General features: G+C 53.0%; 5 protein-coding genes across 5 annotated transcripts in view; 2 read left to right on the top strand and 3 right to left on the bottom strand.

Moving 5' to 3' along the window:
* The first annotated feature begins 1,439 nt into the window (after positions 1-1,439).
* On the top strand, positions 1,440-3,698 carry N656DRAFT_783669 (MFS transporter-like protein). The gene is made up of 6 exons (XM_064816002.1): positions 1,440-1,826; positions 1,957-2,426; positions 2,502-2,755; positions 2,814-3,101; positions 3,152-3,270; positions 3,326-3,698. The coding sequence occupies exons 1-6, from the start codon at positions 1,663-1,665 to the stop codon at positions 3,516-3,518; spliced, it is 1,488 nt and encodes a 495-aa protein (XP_064666574.1). The 5' UTR covers positions 1,440-1,662; the 3' UTR covers positions 3,519-3,698.
* Positions 3,699-3,714: 16 nt separating this feature from the next.
* Positions 3,715-6,926, bottom strand: N656DRAFT_801424 (uncharacterized protein; the record flags this gene model as incomplete). The annotated part of the gene is made up of 7 exons (XM_064818125.1): positions 3,715-4,750; positions 4,874-5,068; positions 5,129-5,344; positions 5,407-5,504; positions 5,558-5,590; positions 5,647-6,543; positions 6,627-6,926. The coding sequence occupies 7 exons, from the start codon at positions 6,924-6,926 to the stop codon at positions 3,715-3,717; spliced, it is 2,775 nt and encodes a 924-aa protein (XP_064666575.1).
* A 2,387-nt stretch (positions 6,927-9,313) lies between these two features.
* N656DRAFT_771457 (uncharacterized protein) lies at positions 9,314-10,272 on the top strand (the record flags this gene model as incomplete). The annotated part of the gene is made up of 4 exons (XM_064813861.1): positions 9,314-9,475; positions 9,570-9,686; positions 9,742-10,156; positions 10,208-10,272. 4 exons carry the CDS (start codon positions 9,314-9,316, stop codon positions 10,270-10,272), a joined length of 759 nt encoding a protein of 252 aa, XP_064666576.1.
* A 471-nt stretch (positions 10,273-10,743) lies between these two features.
* Positions 10,744-13,851, bottom strand: N656DRAFT_801426 (uncharacterized protein; the record flags this gene model as incomplete). Its single annotated transcript, XM_064818126.1, has 3 exons — positions 10,744-12,919; positions 12,987-13,355; positions 13,430-13,851. The coding sequence occupies 3 exons, from the start codon at positions 13,849-13,851 to the stop codon at positions 10,744-10,746; spliced, it is 2,967 nt and encodes a 988-aa protein (XP_064666577.1).
* A 2,747-nt stretch (positions 13,852-16,598) lies between these two features.
* N656DRAFT_760544 (uncharacterized protein) overlaps positions 16,599-17,161 on the bottom strand; it is a gene marked incomplete at its 3' end in the record, with an annotated part of 2,843 nt that continues 2,280 nt past the window's right edge. The window contains exon 2 of the mRNA XM_064813218.1: positions 16,599-16,683. Within this exon, the coding sequence (XP_064666578.1) occupies positions 16,599-16,683 (85 nt within the window). The remainder of the gene's footprint in view (positions 16,684-17,161) is intronic.

Consider the following 17,161-nt stretch of genomic DNA (forward strand, 5'->3'; position numbering starts at 1 on the left):
CGAGCTTGCTTACGTGGTTGATATACATCCGCATCAAGTCCTCAACCTGGCGGCCGTACACCTACTTCAATGGCCCGAAGCAGCCGACATCGAGTGGCTGAAGGAGATGGGAGGAGTGTGGAGGTATACAGAGTGTAATGATGTTGTTCTGCTAGCAATGGAGCTCGAATTCAGTCGAGTGGTGGCTCTCGTGGCTATCGAGGATCAACAGTTGGTACTTGCCCTTTACCCGGGGCGCTGTATAGTAGTCGAAGTGCTTGATCCAATCCAGGCCTACCGCATTAGTAGTCTAGCTATTGTCGGTGGTTGCGATGCGCCAGTCGGCTGGGAGGTTGCACTTGGTATACTAGTTGGCGAGGTGGTACTGCGCCACTAAGATGATGAATGGAGGGATAGCCCAGCGGAGGGCATTGACTCCCTAGATCACCGTTGCCCATTCGCGGTTACCAGGCTAAGCTAGCTTTACCTTGCTAAGGCCATCCGAGGTTGTCACCACCATGCCCGCGAAGATAATGCCCATTATAAATCCAGTCTCGTCAAAGTTGTAGATATCGTCATCTACAATACCGTACTTGGCCTTGACGTTCCGTACAAGGGCAAACCACTCGCCAATGACCTTTGGATCCTTACACTTGGCCCTCTGGTAGTCGTATCTACGCGTATAACATGTCCGGAGCTCTAGCTAGCGTTTGACAAAGTTGTATGCCCAAAGCTTGCCAATAGGGGACGCGTTGCGTACGTGTAGCAGTTGGTTGGCTATATCTTCTACACCACGCAGTCTTGGCAGAAAAGCTCGCTTAGAAAGCTCAATTATATACTGAACAAGAGCCTTCTCTTCCAAATCGGTAAGTCGGCGCGAGTTAGCTGGAAGATCGCGTCGTGCAGGCCGGCTAGCGCGTCGGTCGCGTAGGGTGGATTCTGGTATATTGTAGAGCTTAGCTATAGCTCTAATGCTTAACTTTTTATCGTTTTGGAGAGCTTTAAGGGCTAAGATAACCCTCGCTTCCTTTAAAGGAGCTGGCATTTTGGGTGGTGGGAGAAAATGAGGCTAAGTGTCGAGGAAACGCGTTGTGGTAGAGAGTGCGCGACTCGCTTATATGCGCGACTCGCTTATAATGCACGTTAGACCATGAATCAGAGTTCCCTCATTCCTGACTTTGGAGCCAAGGCTATACTAAGACAAAACGAAGCAACTGTCGTGATATGGACACAGTATTAGGCATAGCGCTGTTGTCTGCATGCAGTATAGCCAGTTAGCCATGCCTATTCGTCCAACTCTAAGGCCTTACCGCCATTCTTGGGAACAATTATCAGTCACTTGACCTTCACCACCGCCTCAACTTGGTTTGATGCTACGCTGACCAAGCCAAAGCTATGTAACTTCAACCTACCAAGTAAGTACTAGTAGCTTGCCGTACTTGTCGAGCACGGGACACAAACGGGAGTTCCCTACCCCTCATCGGCATCAGGTTTGTCTCCCGCGACCGCAAGTCCACAGTAGACGATGAACTGGTGGTCTGTAGGGACGCATCAGATCCTTCAATCTTAATGCTTGATCGAGGAGCACTTATACATTTCTTTGTCCTCCTTTCGCCCCTTGGCCATAATAACCTCTCACACTCAGCCTAATAACTAAATCTACCCAATCCATCTGCAGCAGCCATGGACGATCCGGAAAAACCAACTACTTCCACCTTCGAAAGCCCCGTCGACTCGGAGAAAGGCACCGCCGCCACGGCCTTGGTATCTACTGCCAACGCCGACCTGGACAGACGCCTGAACCGCAAATTCGACCTGCACATCCTCCCCTGGATATTCGGCATCTGGTTAGTAAACAATCCCCCCTTCTAGTCACAAACCCCCTATTCCAGTGGACCCAGCCCTAGGTAGAACAGACGCACGCACATACTAGTACATGCAGACTCACAATGATTATACCATACAACACAAAAACAGGCTCTTCTCCTTCATCGACCGCTCCAACATAGGCAACGCCGCCCTCGCCGGCCTGCCCGAAGACCTCGGCATCAGCCGGGGCACCTCCTTCAACATAGCCCTGCTGGTCTTTTACGTGCCCTACATCCTGGTCGACGTGCCGAGCAACCTGCTACTCAAACGGGTGCGTGCCGGAATTTACCTACCCTCCCTCATCACATTATGGGGGATTGTGTGTGCCTGTACAGGGCTGGTGCGGAATTTTGCGAGCCTAATTGCCTGCCGGCTGCTGCTGGGCTTGTTTGAGGGCGGAATTTTGGGAGGGGTCATTATCTACCTGGCCATGTTCTATCGGCGGCATGAGATGCTGTATCGCAGTGGGTTGTTTTACTGCGCTGCGCCGCTGAGTGGTGCGTTTGGTGGGTTGTTGGCGAGCGCGTTGGGCAGGGTGAGCGCGGGTGGCTATAGGGGGTGGCCGTGGATTTTCTTTGGTGAGTTGCTTCTGCTACTTGTGACGGTGCCAGGTGAAGGGCGAGATGCTGATCGTCATTTGATGGGATGTGCAGTCGAGGGCGCGGCGACGGTGGTCTTTGGCATTCTCTGCTTCATCTTCATGCCGGACACTCCGGCTCTGGCCAAGTTCCTGACCGCTGAGGAGAGGGAATGGGCACTCCAGCGGATGCAGAACGACGCAAGCGGATCTACGGCCGTCACTGTTGATGACGAGAAGCTCGATTGGCGCTGGGTCAAGATGGCTGTGGAAGCTCCCCAGACGTACCTCTGTGCGGCCATCTGGTTTTTTGTCCTGGTTCCGCTCTACGTACGTCAGATTGATTGTGTTGGCTGTGGCAGTTAACCGCTGACATAGCCCGTGCTAGAGCTTCTCCCTCTTCTTGCCGTCGATTGTAGCCGGGATGGGCTATACCTCACAAGCAACCATTGCGCAGCTCTTCACGGCTCCGCCAAACATGGCGGGCTTTTTCGCCGTCATACTAGCTGCGCACTTTTCGGACAAGCTCAAGAACCGTGGCTGCTTCGTTGCTGTGGGATGCGTTGTGGGGATATGTGGTTATATCATGCTTTTGGCCTCTGACCGGGACCAGGTCAGATATGGAGGGACGTTCCTCATTGCGATTGGGGTCTTCCAGATCTCTCCCATGCTCATGGTATGTTGGCCGTCTGAGGAGAAACCAAGCAGATGCTAAAAGGATCCTAGGGCTGGGTTTCCAACAACCTGGCGCCTCATTACGTGAGAGCGGTTGCTTCAGGGGTCGTCATCTCTATTGCCAACTGCTCGGCGTTCATTGGCACCTTCATCTATCTTCAGCGAGATGCGTAGGAACAACTCCGTCAAGGGTACTCTGGTTTCGGCATTGCTGACGGTTTCTAGACCAAAGTATGTTTTGGGCCACTCTGTCAGCCTCGGGGCGCTCGTCATCGCGCTTGCTTTGACCGTTGTCCAGACTGCCTACTTACACTGGGAGAACAACAAGAGGGACCGGGGAGAGAGGGACCATCGGCTCGCCGAGGAAAATGTGCACCTCCTGGGCCACCGCCACCCTTCGTTCCGGTACACGCTATAAAGAGGTAGGCCATAGCGTACGTTCGCATTTGCGTGATGCTAGCTTCGTGGCGACGGTGACGTTGGATAGCTGCCGAATAGCAGAGCCTCTAGGTTGGTTTTTTTGTTGTCGACACATTACATCCAACTACTAGTCCAAACATCAAGCCTATTTGCTATCAATGATACTATTACATGCATATCCAAAATCCTTACCTTCACCACTCTACCCTTCCGGACAAGAAATCTGCCAGTCTGTCACGGTCAGTCAACTCATCTTCGGCCTTCCGTTTCACACCCGCGGCGCTATTGCCAGAAGAGGCACGGAAAGCACTGTCGCTGAGAGCTAGGCCTGGCAGTCTCTTCACAATCTTCTTATAGTCTTCCTCCCCTAGCAACTCCATCAACTCCGACTGCTTGAGCTTGCCCAATTCCGTCGTGGCCACGTTTCTCCTGGCTTCCCACGCCCGCCTACCATCCTGAGCTCCGCTGCTGCGCTTGATAACGACCAGCGTATTAGGGTTCGTCGACCGATCCGTCTCGTGGCTAACGGCGCTGCCGTAGCTGTCCAGTATGTCGTGGAGGTGTCGCCTCCGATCCTTTCCGCACTGGAACTTTTTGGTCCTCAAGGTAGATGATTTGAGGAAGGCCATTAGCAGCTCACAATCATTGCACCGGCAAGCGTAGTACAGGGAGCGCTTGATGTCAGGCATAGCCCAATCATTTTCTCCGGGGTGCGACTCCGGGCCTACATAGCGGTCGAGGTAGGACTCGACGATGGCTAGGGCAAGTTGCTGGTATCTCGGGGTTGAGAGCGGAACGGACTGTTCGAGGAATATGGAGGTTATGAGGTGAAGAAAGGGCAGCCAGAGGAAATTGAACTCTTCAGGGGGTACAGCAGGGATCTGAGCGGCAATCTTCAGCGACAGGCTGCGGAGGATGTCATCCCAGCCAAGTTTCAGCGCCATAAGGAAAATCATTGCCAGGTGCTCAGGGGAAATGACTCGGCCACGTTGCTCGGCAGGTATAATTGGGCCATTGGTTATGGTATCCCACACAGGGTCTTTAAAGCCCTCGATGCTGCACAGGGTGGCGATGTCCATGGCGGAAATCGAAGATTTGGTGAGTCGTCTGATCAGATCAAGGGTTTCGGGCTGCGGAAGTGCTCCTTTGCCGTTCTGGGCGTCCAGTTCTTGAACGACAGCAAAGACGAAGGGAGTCATGGTGGTTGCGCCCTCGATGACGGGGAGAAGGCTGTAACAAGGTTGGCGTTAGCGAAAACTCAGACGCAGAAAGCCGATGGGAATTCTACCAGGGCGGGTGGCCTTACCGTGTCTTGAAGAAATCGTAATCTTTGTACGCCATAATCAGGCTCACGATGCCATGGCCATCTTGTTCCGAGAGAGTGTTGGCCTTGCGGCTCTCTCAATGTCGGTGAGGCACATATCAATGACTTCAGCAGCCCATGTAAACACGTCTGGCTCGAATTTCTCCATTTTACCCGGTGGCAATATCTTTTGCAGGCGGCTCGCACGGTCGTGCAATGGACATCTTTGAAGATGGCCGAGCAAACTGCAAGATTGTCAGCGAGGTCAATCCAAGTTGTCACAGCCAGACATTCGCGGTACTGACCTCGTCTTGATCTCCCCAAACTCCAGCGTCCCAGCGTCAATCGAGTCGCCAACGAGAGTTAAGATGTCCTCGATAATGCTCTCGGCGTCCAACCACCCCATGATGCTATTAAACAGCGTGTACTCGCGGAGGTAATGGCCGTTTCCATGGTCAGGTGAACAAGTGCACGATTGACCTTTCTCGTCTCGTAACAGCCCGGCGTGGCAGGCCCCCAGGCTGTCTTCGCCAGTCTGTGAAATGACTGAAGAGCGGAAGGGCTTGTCTTGACGTCGACACACTTGGCTAGGTAGCGAGTGAGCAACTCCTGCGAGCCTTTTCTCCCAAGGCCCTGCGTAAGAAAGGCGTCGGTGACGTTACGTAGGGTGAGTATAGCGGCCTGGGAGTCTTCACTTAGTTCACTCCTTGGTCCGTGGAGGGAGGCGGACTTACGGCTGTGCGATACCAGTGAGTTGCTGTGGGACCCTGGGAGCATGTCAGCGATCTAAAGGATGACGGGGACGCGGCGGAAATATAGGTACCCAGTTGCCCATATAACCCTCGTACTCTTCTTCGCCGTCTATACACTCGAATGGATCTGTGCATTCTGGAATCAGGTGGAGGCAGTCATACAGATCGCCATCTTGGAGCTTAATATTTGAGCGGAGTTTGCGGCCGTCCAAGCTCACAAGCTTCTTGATACATTCCTCTTGCTCGGTAGGGCAATCAATGTAGTGGAAGTCTTCCTCGTCCTCGCCCTCATCCTCCTCGTCTTCATCATTGTACCACTTTCCGAAGCCGCGGTAGTCGTCATAATCATTTTCAACTTCGCCAGTTTCCATTTTCTCAAGAACGGCGAGAAAGATGTCAAACTCTAGCTCATTGGACAAGTCTCTCAGACGCTGTACGCGAGCGAGGTCTGTGGACTTGAGTGCCTTGAGGGAGATACTAGCTTCGGTATATTCGTAGTCGAGCAGGTGGTAGATGTGGTGGGTTTCACCGTCTGGCTCACCCTTGGGCCTCTCCGGTAAATTGTGGAAGTCAAGCCATCGTTGTAGCTGGTCCCGCAACTTTTGTGTTTCCTCATCAAAAATGGAGGCACACGGCCTCTCCTCGTCAGGGGAAATGGCGAGGTTGTAGGTTAAGACCCACCGATAGCCAGATGTGACGGGCAAGAGCTCATGATGTACATCTGAATACCAGCATAACACGGATGGTTGCCTGGTTGAGGTCTTGAAGGTCTTCGTTTGACCGCGATGTCTCACGACCGCATCGCCACCTTCGTGCGGGGATGGAAGGCAAATGACCAGAGTTCCGAACATGCCGGGGATCTTCTCGGTGTCGGTATGTGCCTTGAACATGGCGCCAGTCTCGTAGATGAGCATCTTGTAGAGCTCGGCGCGGATAGGCGAGTTGACGCCTAGCTTGTTGCACAGTGGCTGATGCATGCATCAAGGATTTTTGACCAGTTGGCATTGCGGAGATCGAATTGGGAGGCATCCAACTCCCAGGTGTTCCGCACCGAAGTGTCAACAACGGTTTCGGTACCTTTGCCGAAGGGTGCCTGGCGGGATTGGGCGATCAATTGACGGGCTTGTTCCTCCTTTAGAGGCACCTGGATGTCGCCGACGCCGTGGACATGGAGCCCTAGGGTATCTTGTAGATTTGGATTATTAAGACCGGCAAAACTGGCAAAGGTTCCCGGTGCCTCGATGGCCTTGAGGGCAGACTCGATGCCGGCCAAGATGTCCTGGTAGTCCTTGGGCCAGGTCTTGCCGCCATTGTTCGGTTCGCCAACACTGGCCTGGCCTGCGGCGTCCATGCCCAGCGGCTCGTTCGCAGGATCGAATTGGAAACACGGTGCGATGGGGAGTTTGCAGCAAGTTTTGCCTTGGAAGTGATGCTTTCGATGCGAAAATCTGGCGAATTTGCAGACGACGCGACGTGAACACGCGACGTACGAAGCGAGCGTGTGTGGAGAGCGCGTCTGTCCCACTCAAGGAAAGTTTAATTGGCTCCAGTGTTAATGATACTGTATCCTAGAGATTGCACGACTTACTACCTGATTACTAGGGAGTAAAGTTTCGCTGATGCGCAGGCAAGACCCGTTCGTGCTGCAACCTGTCTTCACTTGTGACGAATCTCGGTCCCCTACCACTGAAAGGGACTCCTCAGACTGAAGGTTTACTTAGACGGGGTGAGGTTCGGTAGAGCCAAAGGGTCTACAACAATTGACACAAGCAAGTGTTCACACAGTGTCACGAATTAACCAACAGCAGGCCGCATGGCGGAAGACTACATGCGGGGCGCAGGGAGCCCCGAGCCAATCATTTAGAAACATCAGGCAGACCAATCAAGGCAAGGCTGAAGTGCTATGACGCCAAGACAGGCGAGCGCCTCGCAGCATGCAAAATGCTCGAGGTCATCGAAGATATAGCACGAATAGCAGGCAAGTGCTCGAGAGTGCTCGGGACACGAGCACAGGCGATCAACAGAACCGAACATAGTATATAGTCACTCTTTAGGGAGGACCTTCAGAAGGTTCTCCAGTAAGCAATGCAAGCAGTTGTCTTTACTACCGTGTGAACACTTGCTTGTGCACTTGTTGTAGACCCTTTGGCTCTACCGAACCTCACCCCATCGTTAAGTCAGACCTTTAGTCTCAGAGAAGTCCCTCTCAGTGGTTAGGGGACCGAGATTCGTCACACACAGTAGTAAAGACAACTGCTTGCATTGCTTACTGGGGAACCTCCTAGAGGTCCCCCCCCCTGAGGGAGTGACTAGCTAGCTAATATACTGAAGAGTTTCCTTTTGTCCTAAGCTTGCCCCTTGTGGAGCGCTGGGAGCGCATCACGCTCCCATCCTTTTGTCCCGTCGCTCCTCGGGAGCGATGCCAAGACCGCACGCTCCCCTTGTGATTGGCATCTGTCTTGTTCTTGAATGATTGGCTGGGGCACGCCCCATACCCCACGCGGCTGCAGCCTCCCAGGCCGCCCATGCGGTTATTCGTAACAATAATACTCGTGGGCAAAGTGGTAAGATGGGTAGTATAGCCGTCAAGAGTTACTACAAAGAACCGTACAATAGTAACGCCCTACACCCTACAGGCTAATCAAATACTATAGTATTGCTTCCTGATACGCCCACCCATCTCCGGAGGGCGTTAACCATTCAATTCGGCCAGTTGTGGTTGGTTTTGGTCAATTGTAGCTAAAGATGTGGGAAAACTGCGCATTGAGCTGACCTGCATGTTGAGCTGTAGAGCACCGATTAGCCCGGGCATGGGTCCCCCAATGCTGGGATAAGTGGGGCGGGGCACGGGTATTGCCTGCCTTGTGCCGCGTCGCGTCCGACACCAGAAACTCTTTGGCAGTTTGGCTGGGGCTCAGTCCTCCTTGGCATTCTAACTGTAACTTTGTAAGCCTCTTTTACCTTCTACTCTTCCTATACAGGGACCGTCTAAGCTCACCTGGCGCCTGCGATAACAGAGTTGGTGTTGTGTCTCGTGCAACACAAGTTAAAGGGGTCTTGGCCGTTGCACTGCTTGGTAATGGGTACAGCTAGGGTGCGGCCTTTGCTTCACCACCACTTGGCAGGCTCATGATCTCATCACTATGCTAAACATGGCGCTGGAGGGAGGAGCGTGCGGGCCTCCAGAGGCGAAAGACACATACAACTAAGTCGTTGGGTTCAATCCACCCCGCATGGCTACATCAATTCCAACCCGCACGGGTTCAACGTCGGCGAGCCGTGGGCATGCGCCTCCGAATAAAGCGCTTTGGTCTGCCTCGAAACCATCGATGCAGATGCGGCTGCTGTTGGACCACATCATCCATGTATCTCAGCCCCGACGATCTGCACAATCCCAATTCCACGCCATCGAACCCATCCACTCCCTCAAACCCGAACACAGCCTCCAACGTGACTCGGCAGATCGGGCCAGATCCATCCCAGTCTCTTTATCTTCCTCCTCGAACACCGCCAACTTCGACTTAATATGAGCGATTAGCCACCCATGACCGATCCCCCGCCGCCCTTCAAGTTGACAACCGACCTGGAGGACAGCCAGCCTCAACATCACGAACCAGGCAGCGGACAACATGGCTGAACAGTCCAGCAACCGGCGATGGGACGACCCTCCCGAAGAAGAAGAGCCAACCGCCACGCCTGACACCAAAACCACGCTCACCCTTCGTCGACACTTTCACCATGCGCTCGCCCTACTCCGCCAACGAAATTAGGCACCTCTGCTTCACGCCGTCCGGCTCGCACCTTCTCGCGGCCGTAGGAAAGGGTGATGCGAAGCTTGCGTTGGCCCTGTGGTCAGCCGACAAGGGTACGGCGATGCCTCGAAACAACTCGGCGGTGGGGGTAAGGCGGGTGGGTTTGCCCTCATGCCCATGGCCGGGCCGGGTGCCATCGTTGCGTGCCCGTACCGGTAAGCAAGCTTGCTGACCCCTGGTAGTATTCGGGCTTGGAGGTGTGGGACTTTTGCGATGCTGTGAAGAGCCAGCGGCTGCTCAAGCAAGACGACATCAAAATCCGGGCGCCCGTGGCGTGGAGTCCCGATGGCACGATGCTGGTAGGCGTGTCGGATTGGGAATGAGCCGAGCCGGATTCTCGTGGTGAGGATGCAGCGCGGGCACAAGGGGGTAGAGGCTACAGTAGAGAGGCTGCTGATGGGCCATACGGAGGAGGTAACGCAACTGGCTTTCCTGCCACATTGGGAGGGAGATGGGAAGGCGCTGGTAAGCGCGGGGAAGGATGGGTATGTCAGGGTAACGAATATCGCGTCAAGGAAGACGCTGAAAAAGATTAAGATTGAGGCGAGATCGCCCCCGAGTATACTGAAGGTGTCGCTGGGTGGGAAGCTGGTAGTAACGGTGTGGGGAAGGAAGGTGGTGCTGTGGTGTCTGAACTCTGGGCGGGTGCAGAACTACAACCTGAACGTAGTGCGGCAGAGCGAGGGGTGGCCGCTCTGTGTCTCGCCAGATTGCCGTTTCTTGGCTTGCCGGACTGAGGAAGGGTTCGACGTCAGCGATGTAGCTACGGGTAAGTTCAGGGGCAAGTATGCTTGGACAGGCAATTCTATCACATCAGCAGCGACTCGGCTGGCGGTTGGAGATTACTGCGGGGAGGTCCATATGTTTGACATTGTGATAGCCTGATGCCAGCTGTTAGGGATGAGAATTAGATGGCACGTCGCCGAGTACAATAAGAGGTATACCGAGGGCATTGCGGGGTGGAATTATAGTGGTTATAAGGGGCTTATCAGGTTGATATCTACGTCGGCAGTTGGGAGTTCTATGCGCCTCAGACCTAGGCGCCGTAGGTGCAAGCCCCCGACAAAACGTTTGATGAGTCTGAGATGATCCTTAATCATCGGTAGTTGAGTTAAAGAAGAGCACCTGACTGATTGATATCGCAGATAGAGTAAAGCACCCCAGCCTGTCGCATCGATACAGGTACTACATAGCGATCTCCTCATCCAAAACACCCACCTGGGTAATCCTGGAACTATGGACTATGAATCAACCTCAAACAGGTCAAAAAACAGCCGTCTCTTGAAGCTTGTATTACTTCTCGGATTTGCCGTCTGCCATCCACGGCGGTTTGATGAATCCTTGAATCGGCCTATACTACCAGGCTCCAGTCACCAAAGCGGTCCACAAGCCACGAAGACGTCCTGCGAGCGTCACGGATGACACTTGCTGTCTCAACTGAGACTCCTGAACATCTCGTCTGATGCGGAGCAGCCCGAGGGCTCTATCCTCACCGAACGCAGCTCTGAGTACGAGGGCGAGATCTGGCAATCCCCTAACAGCCGCGATCCAGGCTACACGAAGAGGAAACGAACCGGAATATTTGGTGTACTGTCGCAACTCATCTGGGATGGCTTCCCAATTTCCTTTCGACTTTAGTAGCTTCTCCCGATCGTTCGCCCCTGAGAACTCGAAACCGATCCCCACATGCGTGGATGCAAAGTACTTGCAAATCTCATATCTGGGTTCAATGGCGAGGAGATCCGAATCGAGCTCACCCAATGAAGGCCCCACATCACATTGTTCAACCACATCTTTGGCGAAGCTGGAGATGAACTCATGCCAGATTGGGCAGCCGCCTTGCCCTTGGTACGTCGGGTCGTCAGAATGACAGCCGAATCTGTCTAGAAACTTCCTTGCAAGGCTCAAATCGATTATCCCTGAGCGGGGAGAGTGAGGAGCATCATGCTCGTCGATGTCAAAAGAATATTGTGGTTGTAGAGAGGTCCAAAGAACCGTCCGCAATCTCTTACTCTCCGCTTCTGTCAATTGGCCCTGTTGACGCATTTTTGACTCGTACTTGATCCAAGGCCACCAGCCCATACCAATCATCGGTGCCAGCTCTAGCAGAGTATAAGAGCCAACAAGGTCAGTGATAAAGTCAAGCACAAGTTGGGCTTCGCCACCAACGATAGAGTCAAGATCGTCGAGAGCTTCGATGGAGTAGTCGCCAGACATGTATCCATGCTTCTGCAACTCTAGAAGGCATAGAGCCAAGTCCCGCTTGTGCACCTGTTCCTGCCTCTCGTTGCGAGGGCGTATCGTCTCAGTCAGGGTCCAGGTCTGTGAGGCATCATTCCAACGAGTGTCGAATGCCATCTTAAGCCTTTTGGTATTTGCGACTAATGCGATTGACAATTCCGTTCTGGGGCTGACTGTATGGTTCGCCTCTGATTCTTCCAGCAAGCTTTTCATTTGGTCCGTCTGCAGAAAATCGGATACGGTCCTGTGAAGAAAGCCGACTTTACTTTCCCAGGGACAGAAGTCGGATCCCCGAACTTGCACTAGGTCCCTACACGTCTTTTCCACGCGGCCTCGGAAGTAGGTCACGATATATCCGGCAGCGTGGTCGTGATACCCATAATGGTCACCGTGGGACAGTGCAGCCACATACGGCGCATCCATGTCGCTAAACACCACAAGAGGGAGTGTTCCCGCCATTATGAGCCAGCTCAGGTTACGTTTCATCTCCCTGGCATACACAGGTTCTATAGATTGGATCATGCGCAGAAAAAAGCCCTCCAGTTCTTGTGGTAGCTCTTCGAGCCGCTGTTGCAGGGTCACAATGGTGTCGCCTTGGCTGAGGCCCCGGAGCAAGGATCGGACAACCAGAAATACCCAGAGAAAAACACCATCGGCACGGGAGGCGATGGTCGCTGTCAGCGACTTGGCGCCAGGAACGTCATCTTGACGCATGCGAATGAACTGGGCATTCTGATGCAGATTATCCTCTGCGTACCGTCTGATATCGTCGGTGGTGAATTCGTGCACTTGAAGCTGTCCGGGCAAGCGGCCGAAGGCGTCTCGGAACTCTTTCCAGGGCCTACTTGATACGCAGGCTTTGATCCCTGGGACCGCGGTCAAATCTTGTAACAACTTGATCAGGTCCTCGTGTTCGCCCTGATACTCGTCCAGGCCATCGATAAAGAGACATATCCGTAGTGGCATGCTCTCCAAATTTCTTAGAGCCCCAAAGGCATCCAGAAGCTCGTTGAGAGACCAGGACTCCAGGTACTTGAATGTGCCGGGCTCCCAGCGCTTGGTGAGCAGCTTCGGCATAAATTCTGGATACTCAATTAGGAGCTGGAAGAGCAGAGTACGCAGAAGTCCCGTCTGCGACTTTTGTAGCGGCGTGCCAGCAGCCCAGAAGAAGTGGTTGAGAACCAAGAGCCTCTCGGGTCTGGCCCAGCGTTTCAACGATCTTAGTACTTTCTCATGTTCGAGAAGGTACTTCATCAAGGTCGATTTGCCACAGCCCGCCTTGCCATTGATCCTAGCCGACGAGTCAGACCGGGAAAATCACAAAGAAAAGTAGAAGCTCCGATCAGTAAGGTACATACCAGTAGATGCCGCTGCCGGTACGCAGCCAGGAAGCCAGATTGGTTCCAGAGTCCTCGGCCAGACTCCACTCAAACGTCTTCATATGGGCACGCTTGACCTCGGAGTGTCGTTCCTGGATCTCCTGAAAATGCAGACTTTGAAGAATATGCTTGATTCTCTCGTGGTTCTGAGACTCGAAAATGAAATCTCGTAGTCGTACAACGAGAGTGTCCAGTGGGGCTAGAGCTCTAGCACTACCACTGGCTGTGCCCAGTATCTCCGCCAGATCCCGAGACATGGTTTCCAGTCTCTTGTTGGTTTCTTTCGACCAATCTCTGGTTGATGCAGTGAGGTCCTCAATCGTTGCACTGGTGACCTTCAGTCGCTCCCTGATCATTCAATCGATCTGGAGTCAGCAAACATGATCGGGTGGGAGTCTTACAGATGGTGTAGATGGACTCACAACAGAGTAAGCTGGATTCTAAAGAAAACTTGATCCCTAATCCTGAACAACCGGTTTTGGAGTTCGTCGATCTTGTCCTTCTTTCTCATCGCTGCCAAGGCGCTCTTGACACTGGCAAGCAACTTGAATGAGCGACCACTAGCGAGCGATCGCAGTTGGTTCAAGACTTTCTGGAGCTCGACTCCAACATCCTTGCTCATTTTTAGCAAAGCAGAGAGGTCATTGTCGGATGACTGGGTTCTGCGTAGTTCGTCACATTGGATGGTGAGATCTCGGGCGATCGCTTCCAGGTTGGCATGCTCGTGTACCAATCCGTCGGCGGATCTATACGTCTCGCAAACGTTCGAGACGAGCTTCGTCGCGAAATCGACAAAGCTCAGAATGTTGGCTGCGACACCAAGAGCTGCGAGAGCGTCGGCCATCGCTACTCGATACGACGCAGGGCAATTGCTCCGTCCCTAACATTGATGATAACGGGAATTCCCACCGTGTAGTGCCGTGCCTGACTCAACCCGACATCATACCCTAAGGTATGCAAAGGGTAGATGACTGTAAGTCACATCCGTACTGAAGAAAGCCTGGCTATGTTGGCTTAGGTGCATCGAGTGCAGATAAGAGGCTCGGTTTGTGGTGTTTTGCATATAAATCTTCCTTATCCGCTCAAAAGGGTCCAAAACTGGTCGCTCTGAGGACAAGAAACCGCCCCCTTTGAACAACAACGAAGACAAGAAGATGTCGCTATTGTGGGGAGGCCGTGAACATGAATCTGGAACCAGTAACGTTATTTCACTTTCATTTTCGGTTGTGTTGCTGACTCAGCAAAGTTCAGGTCACGTGAAGGAACGTTTTCTGCTGGTTGAAATGGTAGGGAACGTGTTTCGCGCTTAGTTGTCACATCTCCGTTTTCCAATTCCGTTTTCCGACTTTTGCTGTGGTGTGAATCTAATGTCGCTTTGTTGTGACCACGCTTTCACTAACGCGTTGCAAACCCGCTCTTAGCCAACCAAACGTGTTTGTGACCTCCTCTACACGTCTAGGCTAATGGCCGCTTTCGTGTTCATATGTGTCAAAGGATGCCGACCCCACGGGCCACCGTCCTCAACCAGGCCAAATTCGACGGCTACACCGTAGGCCGGTCTCTTCGGTCTAAGAGGAGTCTTCAGCGAGAATGTAGCGATGTGGACTCAACGACCTGCTGTGCTCGTGCTGCGAGTACCGGCCCTAGCCCGGCGCTCGTCAACTTGAGCAAGCTGGCCAACATCGAACTGGACACGACCGTGGCCTATACGGCCTGACCCAGCCGACCCCGATGCTCGTGGTGGAAGGAAAGCCTCGACCATACAATAGAGCCACGCGAGCCAAGAGCAGACTTGGCAATGAGTACACGCACTGCTCTCAGGTATTCACGATCACTTGCGGCGCCGAGATCACCCGAAGGCGGATCGCCGGTCTGGGTCATATACTGGCGATAAGCGTGGGAACCAACCTAGAACCGGCGCAGTCCTGCATTAGCATGGCTATGGAGTAGGAACAAGGCAGACCGCAGCTTGCTGGGATGCTCGTTCCGGAGTCAAGCGGTTAGGTAGGGGTCTGAACCGCGTCCACCTGATGCGCCACTCTAGAACGCACCACTCACGGACTTCCCGGAATACCTACCCAAGGGGCTGTTCAGGCAGACTGGCAACTGTTCTGCCTGATAATCGCCTCGCCGATATGCATCATACAGTTGGCGATGCATTCCCCACTAATCGTTGGTGAGATTTGCCCGAGACATATGGTCAGGGCTTCTGGGAAGGAGTGTGGGTGGGCCTCGTGTCGGTCTCGCCGAGGGAACCTAGGACAAAGGCGTTGGCTTGGGAGTTGGTGCACCTCTGGGGCATAGCAGACACGGCACGACAAGGGGACTGCCTACCACGGCTTCAAGTGGACGCTCGGTCAACACTCGGCCACCACTCGCCAGTACGACCAACCCGACCATCCTCATTGCAACAAGCCCGTTTTCTCGACTCCCAACATCCACAGCTATTCTTCACAGACGCCGACACAGCTATCCACTCCCTCCGAGGAGTATAGACAGACCGGCAGTTTGAGAAGATCACACCTAGGGGCTTAGTAGAATGGAGGGTCGGGGCTCTCAACTGGGTCTTTGGAGCCTAAGATCTCATATACTTCACCTAGCCTGCAAGTCCCGAGTTATACTGAGAAGCCGCTATACACGAGCTATGACCGAAAGGGTCGCGCGACGACTCCGAGGAACTCGGCGGCATTTTCTCTACATCTAGAGACAACGATAGCCTTGGCACGTCCGCATCCGGCCCAGAGGACCGAGAGGATAATACATTGGAAGAACAGAGCTTACGACAACGATCGCCCTCGGCCGCGGCAGTCCTATTTCCACCCGCAAGGTGCGCATATTCAATTGTCTTATATATAACTGTATGCCGAACTCTTTAAGATTGTCTATAAGCCATTTGTATCGTCCAACCTCCTTACTTTTCTTTACTGTGCTTGGAAGCTTCGCTTTAGTTAGTGGACTCTAGGGCATTGTCGATCGTACTCCCCGTAAATGGTGATTTAATTCAGACACTGAGATAAAGGCGCTTGTACGGGGGGACGCCGACCAAATAGCCTATAACTAGAGTATATTGAATATGTAGCCCTTGATGCCCACCCCATGGTCGACCGGCGCTTTGAACGTCCTCCTGCTTGCTAGAAATGCAGCAGGTTAAGCCTTGCAAATAAAAGCCGAGCGCTTAGGTCGTCGCTTTGTACGGTGTCTATACAAAACGCCGATCCGCCTCGCGATAGTGGTTACGCTTCGTCTTGTCACTGGCTTAACCATAACTTCGGGACAGTAGGCAGCAGAAAAGATAGAATAACTTGACTGTTATTTATCACAAATTAATACTACTATACTCCTGATGGTCCGTTCTCCTTTCGCCTTGCCTCTAGAGTTGATAGCGTGGACACGGTGTACGGATGACCTGCGCCTAATACCTCTTGCTGGAAATCAAGCAAGTCTGTGAGAGGCAAAGAGCATCTCCATGCGGCCCATATCTTTCCAAATCAAGGCGAGATTGCCCATACTGATCAGCGTATCGGGATGCTCCTCTCCCAGCAACCTCGAACTCGTCTCCATCACTGGCAGAAACAGCAACTCGGCCTCCTTCTACCGGCCTTGGTTCCGGTACATCGACGCCAGGTTGCCTATGCTGGTCAGCGTGTTGGGATGCTCATCTCCTAGAACCCTCAGACTCGTTTCTATAAGGTAGGTTTATATCTATTTAAACTAAGATAAAAAAGCCTAATAGTACCTCAGTACGTTTTCAGGAACCTATCTAGGACTTATAGACATTGGAGCTATATAAAACTCACTTGCAGGGACAAGTCGAACCTATCACAGTTAATGCCCCGATGTTACGATGCATAGGAGTGGATCGTATTCCGCTTCTCAGCCCGTTGAGTCCGCTAGGTAGCTCAACAAGGATCATTCAGGCAAAGCCTGGCCACCTCTGGATGATTGACCAGGTAGCTACTTCCCGTCTGGGTGAGCTCGTGGCAAGTCAATATTCCCAGCCAGCCAACTTACCGGCAGAGAAAGACACCGAAAACAGTAGAATATAGTAGAATAAAAGGATAACTATATAGTAACTCGCCCTCCCAGACCCTTCCTGTGGCACGCTATGAGAAGAAAATATAAGAGAATAAGAAAGAGTGAGTAAAGCAACAAAC

The sequence above is a fragment of the Canariomyces notabilis genome (assembly GCF_033297395.1).
Source record: "Canariomyces notabilis strain CBS 508.74 unplaced genomic scaffold N656scaffold_28, whole genome shotgun sequence".
In the NCBI taxonomy this organism is placed as follows: domain Eukaryota; kingdom Fungi; phylum Ascomycota; class Sordariomycetes; order Sordariales; family Chaetomiaceae; genus Canariomyces; species Canariomyces notabilis.

Bases quoted from the DNA above. Each gene is read 5' to 3' on its own strand.
- N656DRAFT_783669 (XM_064816002.1), top strand. From the start codon at position 1,663: ATGGACGATCCGGAAAAACCAACTACTTCCACCTTCGAAAGCCCCGTC. The intron at 1,827-1,956 runs GTTAGTAAACAA...ACACAAAAACAG, and splicing joins CCCTGGATATTCGGCATCTG to GCTCTTCTCCTTCATCGACC. The intron at 2,427-2,501 runs GTGAGTTGCTTC...TGGGATGTGCAG, and splicing joins GTGGCCGTGGATTTTCTTTG to TCGAGGGCGCGGCGACGGTG.